General features: G+C 57.8%; 6 protein-coding genes across 6 annotated transcripts; 4 read left to right on the top strand and 2 right to left on the bottom strand.

Moving 5' to 3' along the window:
- Positions 1-13: 13 nt before the first annotated feature.
- On the bottom strand, positions 14-724 carry L226DRAFT_453837 (uncharacterized protein; the record flags this gene model as incomplete). Its single annotated transcript, XM_067675154.1, has 4 exons — positions 14-106; positions 158-227; positions 297-514; positions 572-724. The coding sequence occupies 4 exons, from the start codon at positions 722-724 to the stop codon at positions 14-16; spliced, it is 534 nt and encodes a 177-aa protein (XP_067540772.1).
- A 311-nt stretch (positions 725-1035) lies between these two features.
- On the top strand, positions 1036-4437 carry L226DRAFT_530371 (DEAD-domain-containing protein). Its single transcript, XM_067679845.1, has 11 exons — positions 1036-1322; positions 1380-1575; positions 1628-2356; positions 2426-2590; positions 2650-2849; positions 2906-3342; positions 3396-3507; positions 3563-3755; positions 3817-3886; positions 3954-3970; positions 4039-4437. The coding sequence occupies exons 1-11, from the start codon at positions 1245-1247 to the stop codon at positions 4152-4154; spliced, it is 2313 nt and encodes a 770-aa protein (XP_067540771.1). The 5' UTR covers positions 1036-1244; the 3' UTR covers positions 4155-4437.
- Positions 4438-5608: 1171 nt separating this feature from the next.
- Positions 5609-5993, top strand: L226DRAFT_193411 (uncharacterized protein). Its single transcript, XM_067672777.1, has one exon. It carries the CDS (start codon positions 5641-5643, stop codon positions 5929-5931), a length of 291 nt encoding a protein of 96 aa, XP_067540770.1. The 5' UTR covers positions 5609-5640; the 3' UTR covers positions 5932-5993.
- A 3791-nt stretch (positions 5994-9784) lies between these two features.
- Positions 9785-13032, top strand: L226DRAFT_519715 (Pkinase-domain-containing protein; the record flags this gene model as incomplete). Its single annotated transcript, XM_067678592.1, has 3 exons — positions 9785-10009; positions 10143-11321; positions 11404-13032. The coding sequence occupies 3 exons, from the start codon at positions 9785-9787 to the stop codon at positions 13030-13032; spliced, it is 3033 nt and encodes a 1010-aa protein (XP_067540769.1).
- A 129-nt stretch (positions 13033-13161) lies between these two features.
- On the bottom strand, positions 13162-13915 carry L226DRAFT_193396 (uncharacterized protein). The gene has a single exon (XM_067672776.1). It carries the CDS (start codon positions 13846-13848, stop codon positions 13291-13293), a length of 558 nt encoding a protein of 185 aa, XP_067540768.1. The 5' UTR covers positions 13849-13915; the 3' UTR covers positions 13162-13290.
- Positions 13916-14640: 725 nt separating this feature from the next.
- Positions 14641-15506, top strand: L226DRAFT_193383 (uncharacterized protein). The gene has a single exon (XM_067672775.1). The coding sequence runs from the start codon at positions 14905-14907 to the stop codon at positions 15412-15414; it is 510 nt and encodes a 169-aa protein (XP_067540767.1). The 5' UTR covers positions 14641-14904; the 3' UTR covers positions 15415-15506.
- Positions 15507-15857: the final 351 nt, after the last annotated feature.

Here is a 15857-nt window from a genome sequence, read left to right as displayed (position 1 = left end):
CGTATTGTGTCACTCACGAGCTCACGGGCGTTGTGCGAGGATCAGTATCGGCATCTTCCCGTCGTGTTGCAACCAATCGCAGAGTTCTATCGAAGCCATGTGCAGACTGCAGGGAAGAGAGTGAGTACACGCAACGGGTGAAAACATGGAAACGCACGAGATCCCTCCATGTCTCTTCCTCGTCGTTCTCTGTCTGCAGCTGATAGACTTGCATGAACCCCTTGAATCTAGAGAGCACGATTGAGACGGGTTCAGGCGTGTAGAGGGAGGCGGAGGACAAGTGTGCTCCAACTCACGTCAAACCACCATCGTCCGTGACATCCATGAACTCTAGTAGTTCTTCCTTTGTGGCATCGTCAAAGGGCGCGCCATTCGTATCCCTTGCCCAAGCGTCCAGACCTTCCGGACAGAGGTATGCGCCGTCTGGTGGCTCAAGAAGCCCTCCGTTCTTGTGTGCAGGAGTCGGCTTCGGAGTGCAATACTTTGCGAAGATGTGCTTCAAGCACGTCTCTAACTGCACGCTCATTGTCAACCCGTCGAGCTGAACCTCACATGAACGACGCTTGCTCACCTGTTCCGAAATGGCCCCGTCATCGTCCAGCAATTGCACTCCCGCCTCGGGTGCGTTTCTCCTTCCCTGCCTTGAGCCCGGCTCAGGCGTCTCGGGACGCGGAGACTGGGTCCCGGCGCGAAGCTCCTCGATATCGCGGTGCATTTTGTACATCAACCGCGTTGTGTGGCGTGCGCGGTCTTGGGGGTGTCTGATTGCAAGAGCAGATGGGCGGGAGACGATGGCGGGCGACTTAAAGCTGAGTGCGTTCAGTGGCAAAAGATGTGCGACCATAAACGAACGACCGTATGTCCCAATTAGGCAGTTTTGCCGCACGTGGATCGAGCGCGGGGCACAGCGCGGAACCGGCACTGCAAAGAACGTATCGTTTCCTACACCCAAAAATCGAAACGAAACTCTTGGAAACGAAAGGGCTTCCTACTCCCCTTCCAAGTGAGGAATGATAGCCTTCATGTTACTGATAGAGGCTCCTGATGCCTTCTACTAACCGAGAAATGCGTGAAAGCCAGGCTTTCAGCATGCTTCCCTTAGCCAGCAAAGTTAACATTTAGGCTAAACGTGTCCAAGGCATTTCCCGAAACAGGAAATGGTCATATCTTCGCAGTGCGGCGTCGTGAGCGCGAGTGACTTACTGAGCTCTACGACCTCCACCACTCACTACGTGACGACCATAATGACTGCAAGGGCAGAGCCGCTGTCTATCGAGTCTTTGCTCCAGAAGCAGCGCGAGGAGAAGGAGGCTGCCGCGAAGGTATGTGCTGCACCTACAAGCCATCTTCTAGTGACTAAACTTCGCTTATATTTGTAGCCAAAGTTCCTATCCAAAGAACAACGCGCGCAACTCGCTATTCAGAAGCGTCAACAGGAGCTCAAGGAGCAACGAGAGAAGGCAGAACGTGCCAAGAGAGACCGAGAAGCTCTGGAGCGGGAGGCTGAGGAAGTCAGGCAGAGAGAACGAGAGCGGGAGCGTTCCTCGAGATATGGCAATAACAGCGGTGGTCGTAGTGCGTACCTCATTCACTTCAATCCTGCACGAGCTTACGTCGACGTTCTCAGACGACGATCGGTATGGGAGAGACAGTAGAGACAGGGACAGGGACAGAGACAGAGACCGGTATGACAACAGGCGCGATCGCGACAGACGGCCACAGGAAGACCGCAGAGGCGGCGGCGACCACAGAGGTGGCGACGACCGCAGGGGTGGCGACGAACGCAGAGGTACTTCTTACCCAGGCGTTCCTACAGGACCCAGGGCAGACCGAGGAAGGGGACCTCCCACTGGTCCCGGGTCCTCTTCTGCAGGTCCTCCATCCTCTTCCATGCCTCCCCCACCACCTCCCGGCTCTAACGGCACAACCGGTGCAACGGACGACCAGTACGTCCCGCCGATGACCCATGACGAGCTTGACGCGGTGCGCTCGCGCTATCTCGGCGTGGACAAGAAGAAGCGGAAGATCCGCAAAATGAACGACCGCAAGTTTGTCTTCGACTGGGACGAGCAAGATGACACCTACAGCGCTGACACACCTGCAGCTATTGGCAGTCAGCGGCAGGGTGCCCAGGTCGGCTTTGGGCGTGGACACATCGCGGGCATGGACGACGGTGGAGGCGCGGTAGTACCCGGTCGGCAGAGCGGGGACGGAATGGTGCTGGCAGATCCGTTCGAGAAGAGAAAGGCTCTCAGAACCGGCCTGGACGAGAGGCATTGGTCAGAGAAGAAGCTGGAGGAGATGCGGGAACGAGACTGGCGTATCTTCCGAGAGGACTTCAGCATTGCTGCCAGAGGTACGTCTCCGTCTCGTAATGTAGCCGCGATATGGGTATGCGCTAACATTGACATTGTTTCGCTACTAGGTGGGCAAATACCACACCCTCTGCGATCATGGAGAGAGTCTTCTATTCCATTGGAGGTTCTCGATGTCATCGACAAGATCGGGTATAAGGAGCCTTCGCCCATCCAGCGACAAGCCATCCCCATTGGTCTGCAAAACAGGGATATCATTGGTATTGCGGAGACTGGTGAGATTGATCAGTCAGTCGTTGTGGGCAATCGTGATACTAATCCAAGGTGCTTGCAGGTTCCGGTAAGACGGCTGCCTTCGTAATTCCGATGTTGGCATTCATCTCCAAGCTCCCGCCCTTCACCGATGACAACAGACATCTCGGTCCATATGCGCTTATTCTTGCGCCTACTCGTGAGCTAGCGCAACAGATCGAATCGGAGACAAAGAAGTTCGCGAGTCACCTAGGATTCACCTGTGTCTCCATTGTCGGAGGTGTACGTACCCATTGGCTTGCTCTTCAGTTTCGCCCACTCATCACCATTATTGTTAGCGCGCGGTAGAAGAGCAGCAATTCAACCTGAGGTCCGGTGCGGAGATCATCATCGCAACGCCCGGTCGTCTCAAAGACGTCATCGAACGGCACGTCATTGTTCTCTCACAATGTCGCTATATCGTCATGGATGAAGCCGACCGGATGGTCAACTTGGGTTTCGAAGCCGACTTGACGTTCATTTTGGACAAGCTGCCTTCCGACACGATGGAAGGCGAGGACAAGGGTGAACAGATGGACGTCGACGGCGAGACGATGGTTAAGAAGGGACGAACGCGTGTGACGACCCTCTTCTCCGCTACGATGCCCCCTCCTGTCGAGCGGCTGACAAAGAAGTACCTCAAGAAACCTGCTATCGTTACGATTGGTGAGGCTGGACGTGCGGTCGATACTGTTGAACAGAGGGTTGAGTTCGTCAACGGAGACGAAAAGAAGAAGTACGTATCAGTGGTCGTGATCCATCGCACAAGCGTTGACAGGGCCTATGTAGACAACGCATGTTGGAGATCCTCAACAGCGGGCAGTTCAGCTCACCCATCATCATCTTCGTCAACCAAAAGAAGATGGCCGACATGGTTGCCAAGGACTTGCAAAGAGCCGGCGTAAGTGCTGCCATTATCGACATTGCGAGCCTCGCTAACTTTGCTTTCCTTCTAGTGGAGCGCTGCGACCTTACATTCCGGCAAGAACCAAGAGCAACGAGAAGCTGCGCTGCAATCTCTCCGTACTGGCGACGCAGACCTCCTCGTCGCCACCGATCTTGCTGGTCGTGGTATCGATGTACAGGATGTCAGCCTGGTTATCAACTACCAGATGGCAAATCACATCGAAGCTTACGTTCACCGTATCGGTACGTACCTGGCGCTGTTGCTAGCGACATTGATAACTAATGAGCACCGCCCGACTCTCAGGTCGTACGGGTCGTGCCGGCAAACAAGGTACCGCGATCACGTTCCTCACGAACGACGACGAAGAAGTCATGTGCGTATTCACGTTCTATCTCACTTGCCATTTGGAACAGGGCTAACATGTTCTCTGCCCTGCACAGGTACGATCTCAAGCAAGGCACGCACCCTTTCCTCTGACATTCCCTCGAGATACGGCCGGCTGATCACCGCGTTTTCCTTTTACAGAGATCTCCAAGAGCCCGGTGTCCAAAGTGCCTATCGAGTTGGCGCGGCACGAGGCTGCGCAGCACAAGGTCTCGAGAGAGATGAAGAGAAAGAGAGATGCCGAGGACCAGGGTTGATCTCCGGCTGGATTCGCGGCTGGACACGGGTTCGGTGCGTCTCCTCTATCAGAGCCTCGGAGAAGAGGACGTATGACAGGATGTCTTGGACGAACGTGCTATTAGGATGCGCGCGATTTGCAGGTCAGGACAATGTATATTGTATGTGGTGAAACGTTTGGCATGAGCCCCGTGCCCTGCAGGTCTTGGTGAGTCCCAAGCCTTGGCCACGCTCGACACAAGTGGTCTTGGAATGGGACTAAGTCCTTGGCGCGAGGCTGACTACCGACGAAACCCCAGTATGCTATCGCTAACAGCTTGCTCCACTTGCAGATCGCCCCCTGTTTTGTCCTGTAGCCTCGTGGAACAGGATCTTCGTGGGCACCCGCCAAAAGCTGAGACTGCCGTGAGTTGCTTACTACCAGTAATCCTCAGGATGGAATCGCGCTGTCAAACGCCTGCAGTTTCGGCATGCTCAGCCTCGTCATCCAAACCACACCTCGCGATAGGTCGTAGCCTTCGGGCGCACGGACCGACGCTGCGAAGTTGTGCCCCACACGCCACCATCAGCCCCAGCGTGCCTTGCCGAACGTTCCACATTGCGTCCAACCTTGGTATGTAGCGCCTCGTACCAGCCCGTTCCTTGGGGTGCTTGTGGGGTACGTGTCACCCATCTGGTCTTAGTGGGCGCATAGCGGCAGCTGGCGTGTGGCACGTTTCTCGATGACGCGATGGTGAGCACGTCCGCACCAGCCTGGAAAAACTCTCCCGACGCACCATGCCACGATATGGGGGCGCGACCGGCGGCATGACAGACAATTGACAAAAAACGCGTCATGATTGAGATTCATGCATTCATGGCGGAGGGTGCGCACTGTGAGCACGAGGCATGAGCTCATTCATGCTCAGCGATCGACGCGGAGGCTTCCGAGGGACCCATTCCGCCTCCGAGCCCGAGCCCGACTCCGGGGCCTGCTTCGATCACGGACCGCCCCGACGATACGCCCCGGCGCACTCCGCGGGAGCATGAGTAAGGAGAATTTGTGGCGAGCCTCCAGACTCCAGCGGTCCGCTGTTCAGGTCTTCAGGCCTTCAGGAGACGAGGGGCCGGGATCTGGCAAGTTTTGCTAGCCTTGCGCCTGATGTATCCACGGGGAATGCAGAGCACAGCTGCGAGACTCGGACAGGAGCACTCGGAAAGAGGTGATTTGAAGACTGGCAGTGTACGCGGTGCGAGGTTTTTCCCGGCGCCGCATGCGACCCCGTCGTATCGATCGCGCCGTGGGATGCAGCGGAATTATCGTGCGTCTTGCGTCTTGCTTGGACTGCGCGAGCCAAGAGGCTGAGCAGTGAGGCGGGCGAGCGTATTTGAGCGTCGTCTGAATCTGCCAGTGGCATGGGGTACCGAAATATTCCGAAGGTCGAGATCGCGGCGTTTAATTATGTCGCTTACAATGACACTGACGGTGCCACTGGGCCTTGTGTAATAAGTGCTACAGTACTCTACATGGTATCGAGAAGAAGCACTCGGCGGCGACTGCCATCGACCCTCGAGAGCCTGTCTGCTTGCTCATTGCGAGTCGCGACAACAATGGCCGTCATTTGTCTCGAGGCTGCCCCTGGCAGGCCGCGCAGTTCTAGTCAGACAGCATGGCGTGATATGTGTTCTCCGACTGGCCAACGCACACCTTCGTATCAGCGCGCCGAAGCCTCGAGCAGCGGGCAACGGACTTCGGAAGACGGAAGGCAACGGCGCTGTGGGATTGCCAGTGCCACACGCCGTTTTGCGTTACGGTAACGGTTATGCCTGCACTGCGCCGCGCATTACAGTACCTACTTTATTGTCGCCGCAGAACCTCGGTGCGGTGACTGCGGCCCGAGTCAGCGAGAAGAAGCAAGCAAGCAAGCATCGCTAGAACCCGATGCAGAAGCACTGGGCACCTACTGCTCAGCACTACTCCCTCGGCTACGAGGCGTTAGCCAACACGCCGACCACGGGAGGCAACCCGGGTGCGGACACCGCTTTGTGCGCGTAGCACTCGAGTACGTACGCGGGCTAAACATAGAGCTTCGGGCTGTCGAACAAAGAGCAGGGGAGCACGGCTCTGACACCCGTTTGAATGGGGCGACGGCAGAGGAGAGTAATAGGTGACAGGGCGGTTGCCTAATAACCGGCTGCCATAGCCAGCGTAGTATGTACCGAACCCTTGGGATGCTTCGGAAGACGCATACAGTTGCAAAGGACGCACTTCCGTTCGGAGCGCTCGCTCGCGTGGAAAGTAGTACTAAGTAGCAGATAGCACGACCGCCGTACGGCCAGGCATGCTCAGTCAGATACTAGATACGTGTGCACCCGAAGCATAGCATAGTAAGAAGCTTGGCATGAGAAGCAAAATATGACCCCTCGCAATGTGCCGCTGCGATGTGCGAAGTCCGAAGTCCGAACCCGAAGCACTTGCGCAATGCCATGGATGATGTACCTGCAGACACTGACAAAACGACTCCGGGGAGAGAGGGTCCGAATGCGAGTTTCGGGCACAGTGCGGACTCCGCGAGGATCAGACGTGGAAGGCACGTCCTGAAAGGACAAAGACGAGGGCTATTGCGCCGTGCAGGGCATGCATGCATGATCCATCCATCCTACAACCTACTGTACAGACAGGCCCTGGCGGGATCACACGGGTGACGGCACCAATACAGTGCGCCGTGCGGTCCAGCCAACGTGCTACACAACACGCAGTTCCGTGAAGGAAGATCATGGAACGCCAGACCTATCAAAGCTTCAAGTATTGCTAGACGTCAACGGTCGACGTAGCAGAATGACCGGAACCGTACACTGTATTATAGCGCGGCCGAGCGCGAGCGCATCTGGACTTCTAGGGACCAGCATTCAACCAATCTCGCGTCGCTGTGCGCAGAGCAATGCTTGTACCACTCGCCAAGCCCGGCCCAAGTGCTTCTGCCGCCCTCGCCACGGCACGGAAGCCAACGGGCTGTATGATTATAGCGTCGAACGTGTGGAGCCCGAGAAGAACTTGCCACGCACATCCGCTCGGCGTGATACGCACTGCCAGTTACAGTAAGTGTACCAAGCAGATCCGGATCTGTATAGGTGTGGCTGAGCGAGGTCCCTTGATTCGCGTTACGTGCGAAATACCGAGCAGCGAGAAGTGGAACTCACCTGACTCTGGAATCTAGGCGGGTTTGACTCTGAGCCCGCTGCACGACGCGCAGTCGCGGGGATAAGACGATCAGCTCGTCGCCATGAGCATGACGGCTTCGCAAGTCGTGGCCGGCGGTCGACTGTTCAGACGTTCATGTGGAGGGATGACGAAACGGTCACCGGTGATCCTGATCCTGACGGAACGGGGCTACCAGTTGCCCAGAAGCGCTATTCGCCAGCCGCACAGTCCGCAGGCGGATGATGCACGGTGACGGGGAGACAGGGATTACTTAGGACATCGAGAGCCCTGCGGGGAGCAGAGCAGGGCGAGATCGCGCGGACGGCGCGTATTCATGATATACTTACAGCACCCTGTGTCCCCGCAGCCGCCACAGCGGTGACTGACGTCCAACGTTCGAAGTCTGTGCGTGCACAGAGCGTAACGCGTCGCATGCGAGTGGTCGGATGCTCCCCCCGAGAGTCGAGACTCGCGACTCGGACACGGTTGCACCCCAAAGCGTGCATCAGCGCAAAATCAGAACCCCACAACGGAACGACGCAGCGCACCGTCAATGGCAACACGCCCGTAGGCGGGCAGTTGGGTAGTGTGGCCGCCCAGGGGGAGAAGCGCGTCCAGGTGACCTCGCTGACGTCCCGCGAAGCACGCCGCCGACTTCTGAGTTCGCTGGGATCACAGAAGGGCTGGGAAGAGGGCGTGGAAGGTCTCGAAGAGGCCCAAGCGAGCTGATACCCCTCTTGCTGGAAGCAGTAGCAACTACGGCGTTGAGCAAACTTGACGTCGGTAAGTTGTGGTGGCTACTTCACCGGCCATATCGTCTGTCTGCAGGCTCTCGATGTTCCAGCAGAGTTGGATTAGGGATACTGACAGTACTTCCCGGTATGGAAACAAGTTTGAGCTTCGCCGCTTGAGGGGGCCCGGCGGCGAGCCGTTGAGCGGCCACACTGATATGCTATAATAATCGTCGCACCGGTCCTCGCTAGCCCGGCGCCGCACTTGTAGGCGTTGTGTGACGGTGTCTGCCGGTCGCCAGACGACTGGCCCGCAGGAGGTTCAAACAAAAGAAATGTTGCTGCAGTATGGCTTAGCAGATAAAAAAAAAGGCGACGATGACGGATAGGTGAACCAAGGCACCGTGCGGTGTCGGACTTGCAGCTTGCACAGTCAACGTTTGAGGTACTGCGTAACATTACGGAAGCACCACCGCAAGGGACGGGCGCGCGTGTTATAGATAAACCACCGAGAGCGCGTGGTCGCGGGGTAGAATGCAGCGTCAGCAGCGCGTCTTTTTATTAAGAAGGCATAGGCTGTGGCTATCCGGGGCCTGGAGTCGGAGAGGGAGGACTAGGTTTGGGCAGGGTGCGATGTCTCAGGGAAAGATGAAGGCCGGACAAGCGTGCGGGAAGCCGCACAAAGGCCGCAAGGCGAAGCAAAGAGAGATGCTTGATTCGGTGAGAAGGAACTGGACGCATGGACACTGCGGAGGACGGGGCTCGGTGGTCGTCTGAGGGAATGCTAAGCCAACGGATATGGACATGGAGGAAAGAGCGTGTATGCGTCGGCTGTGGAGTCGAAATGAGAAAGAAGCGGGATCTGTGAAGGTTAGCTGGATCGCTGGAGTTGTTGCATGCTTGGCGAGGCTTAGGTAGGCGTGGGGAAGCGAACGAAGGCGGGCTATGCGGCCAAGGACAGCGGAGTTGCATGCGTGGCCAGGGAGTTGCAGCGGACAGAACGCTATCATCTCTGTCAGTGTCTGCAGACGACGACCGACGCTCGTGTGTGCGGGCGTCTGCGCAGAGTGGAGAGGGATCGGATGATGATAGCAGGCGGCGGACTCGATCAAACGATGCCGATTGGAGAGACAGGCGGCATGGGGGCCAACTGTGGCAGAACGATTGGTCAACGTGCTGAGACGGGGCAGCCTGCGCAACGCAGATCGAGTGCAGATGACAGACCATGACAGAGCAGAGGGGCAGCGGAGGCCAGGCTGAGGCTCAGGTCCAGGAGCGGTGAGAGCAGCCGCAGACAAAACAAGAACAGAGCGGCAGACGCGCGCGTGACTCGCCCGACACACTCGGCTTCGGATGCCGAAGCCCCCACGATGACGTCGACGGGCAGTCGGTGCAAGTCGGGAGAGGAGGCCGGCGCACGGGCGGCGCGGACCAGGAAAACGCGCGGAAAGGACGAGCACGGCGCGATACCGGACGGCCTCGCGGGGCTGGAGGAGGCTGCAGCCAGGACGAGGGGGCGAATCGGCAGGACGAGAGAGGAAAGGAGCCGGACCGGGGGATCTGAGATGGGGCCGAGTGATGCGCGCCGCATAACAAGTGGGACTGCCCCGTCGCTGGCTTGGGCCTTGGCTAATCCTCCCTTGGTCAGACTCTACGCTTCCCGCTCTCTGCCAGGCCTCCCTCCTTCTCCTCCATCCACCACCACCGTCCCCGGCTGCTGCGCCCACTCCTACTCACCATGCTCTCCACAAAGCCCATGCAGCCGCTTGACCTCTCCGTCCCCGCCTCCAGGCACTCCCCCTCTGCCCTCTCCCCGCAAGCTGCCTCTCCCGCCTCTAACTCCCTCGCTCCCCCATCTCCCGCCATCGCCATCCAGTCCCCGTCCCCCAACCCAGATGAGCTCGCTTTCCCCACCGTTCCGCCCCCCGGTGATTCCCCAGTGCTGCCACAACCCAAGGAGCAGGTCCGTATCGCGTCTGATGTACTCTCCCTTACGCTTCTGCGTCCCCGCCTACGTTCCTTATTTTATCTTGCTTCATATTTTATCCCCGTCCCGTACTCATCCCCTCTCTCTTTCCTCCCCCGTCCTCATGCAGGCTCCCACTACTTCAAGACGTCCCTCCCGCTTCCTCTCCACCTCCTTCGCAAAGCGGAGATCCCCTTCTCCTCAGAGATCGCCCCCCTTGAGCAGTCCCACTTCCGAAGAGCAGCCGCCGTCCTCTGCCCGCTCTCTCTTCAGTACCAGAAGGGCCAGCACTCCCCTCGCCTCTACAGCTGCCAGCCCTGCCGACTCTCCCCCACGCACCTCTCCCGAGCGTGAACTTCCTCCTTCCGACCCCCCATCCACGTCTCCCGCCCGCCCTCCTTCACAGTCTCTTGCCCTCATCCCCAGAACGCCCCACCTGTCAACCGCCAAGAGCGCCAAAACCCATTCCCATGGCCCTCTTCATGACCTTAAACGCTTCCTAAATCACCATATACCCCACTCTCATCATGGCTCCCCAGCTGCCTCTGCAGGCGCGACTCCTGCTGCCCTCAGTACCGTCGACCTCCAGGCAGACGTGGATGCTCCCATGACTCCCTCTTCCGGGACTCCTGGTGCATCGGGCCCCGTCTCCGCGAATGGTTCAACTGACATCCTCACCATCGTCGGGGAGGTCAAACACAAGGAGGGCCGCCTATCCGCTCTCTTGCGTGGTCATCACAGGGAAAAGCTCAGGACGGATGACGAAAAGACCGCAGGTTCCAACAATGTCCACTTTGCCAAGACGCCGTCTCCCGATAGCTCTTCGGCGAAGAGCAAAGACAGCTCTGACTCTCCTCCCCGCTCCATCCATTCCCAGACCAGCAAGACGAGCAATGCTCATTCCATCGGTGCTAGCTCCACACACTCAACAAAGGGTGACAAGCATCACGATCATGACCACCACCACCATCATCAAAGCCGGAAACGCCAACCCTCGACGTCAGATTCTGCGCCGTACGCTACGCCGTCTCTTGCGACGGCGACCAAGATTCAGATGTCGAAGAAGTACGGCAAGTGGGGTCGCGTCCTAGGTTCCGGGGCCGGTGGCACCGTGCGTCTCATCAAGGCGTCCAGCAAGAATGGTGGAACGACCTTTGCCGTGAAGGAGTTTAGACCCAAGCGTCAAGGGGAGTCCGAGCGGGAGTATCAGAAGAAGGTCACGGCGGAGTTCTGCGTTGGTAGCACCCTCAAGCATCCCAACATCATCGAGACGGTCGATATCGTCACTGACCACGGGCACTACTACGAGGTATGTCCCGTGTTGTGCGCGAACATATGCATAATTCCAAGTGCTAACTAATGCGGCACGTGTATCTCTCTGCCCTCTTTAGGTCATGGAATACGCACCCTACGACCTCTTCAGCGTGGTCATGTCTGGCAGCATGACCCGCCCCGAGATCTACTGCGTTTTCCGTCAGATCTGCGACGGCGTCGAGTACCTCCACTCGCTCGGTCTCGCCCACCGTGACTTGAAGCTGGATAATTGCGTGATGACGACGGACAACGTCGTGAAGCTGATTGACTTCGGCACCGCTACGGTCTTCCACTATCCGGGCAAGAAGGTGACGATGGCAAGTGGCATCGTCGGCAGCGACCCGTATCTGGCTCCCGAAGTCCTCTCTCAGGATAGCTATGATCCTCGCAAGACCGATGTCTGGAGTTGCGCCATAATCTTCATGTGTATGATCCTCCGCCGTTTCCCGTGGAAGATCCCTGATCCCAAGTGCGATCCGAGCTTCCGCGCTTTCGTCAATGCGCATCCCGACCTTTCAATCAAGCCGCCACCATCGAAGCAGATCGAGGCCCCCAAGAAGGAGGCCGATTCGGAGGCTGCCAAGTCGGAGAAGGATGCCGCGCTTGCCAAGACGGAGTCCACTGCCACTTCGACAACGCCCGCCGAGAGCTCCGGTGCCCCGTCACTCTTCGACGCGTCGGAGAAGGCGTCTATCGCAGAGTCTGTGGGCTCGTCTAGCAGTGACAGTACAGAACTCACTGCCCCCTCTGCGTCTTCCCATGCGATTCTAGACGACCGCGAGGAGTACGAGCGCCTTCTCCGTCGGAACCGCGTCCGTGCGTCGCTGCAGGCTAGCATCATATCGGCGTCGACACAGACTCTCCCTGCGTTATTAAGCGAGATGGAGCCCATCGCACAAGTCGACAGCCCGAAAGACATGGATCCGTCCGTCTTGACTTACCCTCGTCCCGGCTCGTCTACGGAGTCCCTTCCCGTCTCGCCCTCGCTAGGCCCTGCCGACCTCAGCATCAAGCGCCCTTACCTGGGGTCGACGTACCGGTCGAGCACTGTGCACCCCTTGTTACCACCGGTCGACGTCGTCAAGCCCCCGCAGACCGTGCCCGAGATCGATGAGGTCTCTGGTAGCCCCGTGAAGTCACGGGACTACGCGCTTGAGAAGAAGCATAATCAGCTCGCTGCTGTCGAGGCCATTCAAGATAAGGTCGCCGGGGCGCAGGAGTCGAAGGACGCAGAAACCAAGTCCAGTACCACGGCTTCATCGTCGACTGTTGTTTTGAGCTCACCCCCTACCACTGTGCGTCCGAAGACCGAGGACTCGAACGGAACTGTCCGCCGGCGTCCACGCAGCAGTAGCATCTCCTCCGTTGCGACGTTCTCGACTGGCGGCGCTGAGTCAATCTTCCGTCTGCTTCCTAGGGAGTCGCGCTCGGCGATCCGGCGTATGCTGTACGTCGAGCCGTCGGCGCGGTGCACCCTCACAGACTTGCTCAAGGGCAAGGGCAAGTCGAACGACCTTCTTTGCGGGTGCAACTCGCACGATAAGGATAGTCCGCCCTGCCAGGATCATTGCGCACCGGAGGAGGAAGACGAGGGCGACGAGTGGCTGAAGAGCATCATCCCGTGTTCGGTGCCGGGCCATGTCCCGACGCACCATCACATCAAGGTCACCGTCGACGAGAAGCATAACAAGAGGCGATTCTTCTAGGGGGACGGGCGACGTGCTCGCTGCCTTATAGCGAGCGAGTTCGCTGTGGTCGAGTCCTCGTCGCGGCGCGTCTGGGCGGTGGTATTTGCTTCTTCGCACTGGCGGTTGCTACGTCGACGTCGGTGTGCTATGCTCGCGTCACGATCCTTCCCACCCATTGCCTCATCGCCCACGTTCGCGACCTCATCTGCATCGTTCTGTTCCCGCGCATATATGCGCCCGCATCACACCTTCCCTTGCCCCTTCTGCTTTCTTGCTTTAATATCTATTATTCGCCGTGCGGCTAATCTGCGCACCTCCTATTACTTTAGCCATGTGCATAGAGAGACAGATGTCGCTGCCTTGCTTCTTGCTATATCTACACACTTTCGCTTCTTCTTTTCGCCTTTCTGCATATGTCCCGCCCATCCACCATCCACCACATCGGACTATTCTCCCGCGGTCCCCGTCGTTACCGGTCTTCGCACTCGCGTCCGACCTCCCTCCTTCTACCCACACACACACACACACCTTCGCGCCCCGACACCGCGCACATACGCATTCATTCCTTCCCCAACCCATACCCCGTTTCATCATATCCCCCCCATTCTTTCCATGCGCCCCTGCCCGTTCGACCTTTGCCTTCCTACCTACACTTCCGACCTTGATGATCCGGGATCTGGGGCTTCCGCGCTCACCGCACGATGAACATGCCGGCCGCGCAAAGAGCGAGAGAGAGAGAGAAACAGAACACACAAAAGAACATCCTCCCACTGTACACGTTATGATAGAAAGAGCGGTCGTGTAATTGTACGCGTACATCTCACAGCAATACATCGCAGACGATATGTGGTGTGCTTGCTTCCCGAATATTCTTTTTTAGACTTGCCGTCCGAAGTTGGAGTTTGGTTGGGGTGCTTCTGCTACTACTAGACGCCGGTCTGGTTTGCCCCCCTCGGCAGGGTCGACTTGATCCACTTTCGTGAGTAACCACAACTCCTGTCTGTCCCGACGTCTGTCCCGACATACGCATCGCACTGTCCCGAGATGGGACGACTAACTTCGCTAGGTACACACCCATTTCACTTGGTGAGTTCCGAGTCCGTTTGCCCTTGCCATTTATTATGCGTACTGACCTTCTTGTCTCTTCCTCCAAGGTTTCCTGCTACATATGTGCATCGCGATCGTCACCACGTAACTTGACTGTTCCTACTTACAACATCAATACGGGTTCGGCAGAGGATATGCGCGACGAACCCCCTTCCATCAGCCTCCGTTGGAGTTCGTCCCTTTGGCGCACTGGCATCCCCCGACCGCTGGCCCTCAGGCTCCCTAAAGGCCGAGGGCTACTACCATTATCTTAGCTTCCCCTCGAACCGGCACTCTGTGGCAGGCTCCGACAGGCCCATACTTCATACGAAAGGAGTTCCACCCGGCCGGGCCCAGGGGATGTTTGGGAAGATGGCTTCGCGTTCAAGCTGGATCCACCCACTCCCGGGCCCTCCTGGACTCCATACAATACAGGTGCGTTTTGGACTGACATCGACGTCACGGTCCGCGTTGGGAACGCTGGGGAGCATTCCGCCTCGCGTCTCCCGTCTCCCGTGTCCGAATTGGGGTCGAGCCCGCAGTTTTGTCTTCCCCTCATGACGGTGTCGTCGTGGTCTCCGAGTGTCGGGCCCCCAGGCTGCTCGCGAGTCACGGCATTCACCTGGCAATGGCATCGACGACGGTCGACGTCGAGATCCGCAAGTCGGGCCCCAAGCTCCCGGCACCCCTCCCTCCTCTGGCCCCGGACCGCTGCAATCGCGAGAGCCACTTACCACTACGCTCGGTGTCCCCCATATTCTGTGCGCAACCTACGCCTTGGGGCAAACGTCAGCCTGTTCGGCGATGCGGCGTTTCCAAGAGTACCTCGAATCGATCGAAGAGCAGATCGAGGTCAAGGGCAGGTGGGGGTGGGTGTATGAGAGAAGATCAGGCATATCGAGAGCAAGGACCGTGACAATGCGTTGGTCTCGACTGCTGGGCCTCACCCGAGAGCCTCATCCTAGGCCATCTCATTCACTCCTCCGATTCAGGTCGACGTTGGCGACGAAGGGTACAGGAAAAAATTGGGCCGTCGAACAAATCGACGCGAGCCATTTCCAGCGACAACGCGATCGACCTCGAGAGGATGAACGTCGAGAACTCAGGCTCAGGAAACGGGTGCACCCACGTCCGACCGCACTTGACCGGCATGCATGGCAAGCCGTGCATTATAACCATGAAGCGGGATGCCACCACGGGTTGGACGATTGGCTGCGACCATCCTCCCCTCCGACTATGAGTCTGCCTTCTCAGCCCAGGGCGACTTCAGTTCAGTCATCGTTGACGGTTGCGGTCGCATCGACGGAGGTGTAGGCGGGAGGACGGGGAGACGTACAGTGACGGTACCCATCCTCTGACGGATAAGCAAGACCTTTGTATTCCCATTCCCAGCTTCCTGTTCCGTCGCATGCAAGCACATGCGCTCTATCAGCCTAACGTCGATGCTGCTTCAGACGGTGAATTCCCTCGTCCTCGGCCACTTGATCCCCCGCCTGTTCAATCGCCTCCCTTCCCATTCCCCTTATCGTAACGGCAAGTATCGTAGGTACTTTTCCATACTATGAAGCCCGAGCCTCCTATCGCCTCTAGTATTGTACCGTACCAATACTGAATACACATGACTCGGAATGCAACTTCTCACCTTCCAATAGACCAATTATCTGTTATCACATAACATCGGTCCCCACAACTGTATCACCATGGGGATACCTATATTCTCGTACATTCGGGTCGTTCGTTATCACGATGTCCCTGCA

Source organism: Lentinus tigrinus, assembly GCF_003813185.1.
Source record: "Lentinus tigrinus ALCF2SS1-7 unplaced genomic scaffold L226scaffold_3, whole genome shotgun sequence".
In the NCBI taxonomy this organism is placed as follows: Eukaryota; Fungi; Basidiomycota; class Agaricomycetes; order Polyporales; family Polyporaceae; genus Lentinus; species Lentinus tigrinus.
This window is presented reverse-complemented; position numbering and strand designations above follow the sequence as displayed.

Coding starts and splice junctions, on each gene's coding strand:
- L226DRAFT_530371 (XM_067679845.1), top strand. CDS start 1,245: ATGACTGCAAGGGCAGAGCCGCTGTCTATCGAGTCTTTGCTCCAGAAG. Junction 1,576..1,627: donor CAATAACAGCGGTGGTCGTA/GTGCGTACCTCA, acceptor CGACGTTCTCAG/ACGACGATCGGTATGGGAGA. Junction 3,508..3,562: donor AGGACTTGCAAAGAGCCGGC/GTAAGTGCTGCC, acceptor CTTTCCTTCTAG/TGGAGCGCTGCGACCTTACA.
- L226DRAFT_193411 (XM_067672777.1), top strand. CDS start 5,641: ATGGTATCGAGAAGAAGCACTCGGCGGCGACTGCCATCGACCCTCGAG.
- L226DRAFT_193396 (XM_067672776.1), bottom strand. CDS start 13,848: ATGTATTGCTGTGAGATGTACGCGTACAATTACACGACCGCTCTTTCT.
- L226DRAFT_193383 (XM_067672775.1), top strand. CDS start 14,905: ATGCGGCGTTTCCAAGAGTACCTCGAATCGATCGAAGAGCAGATCGAG.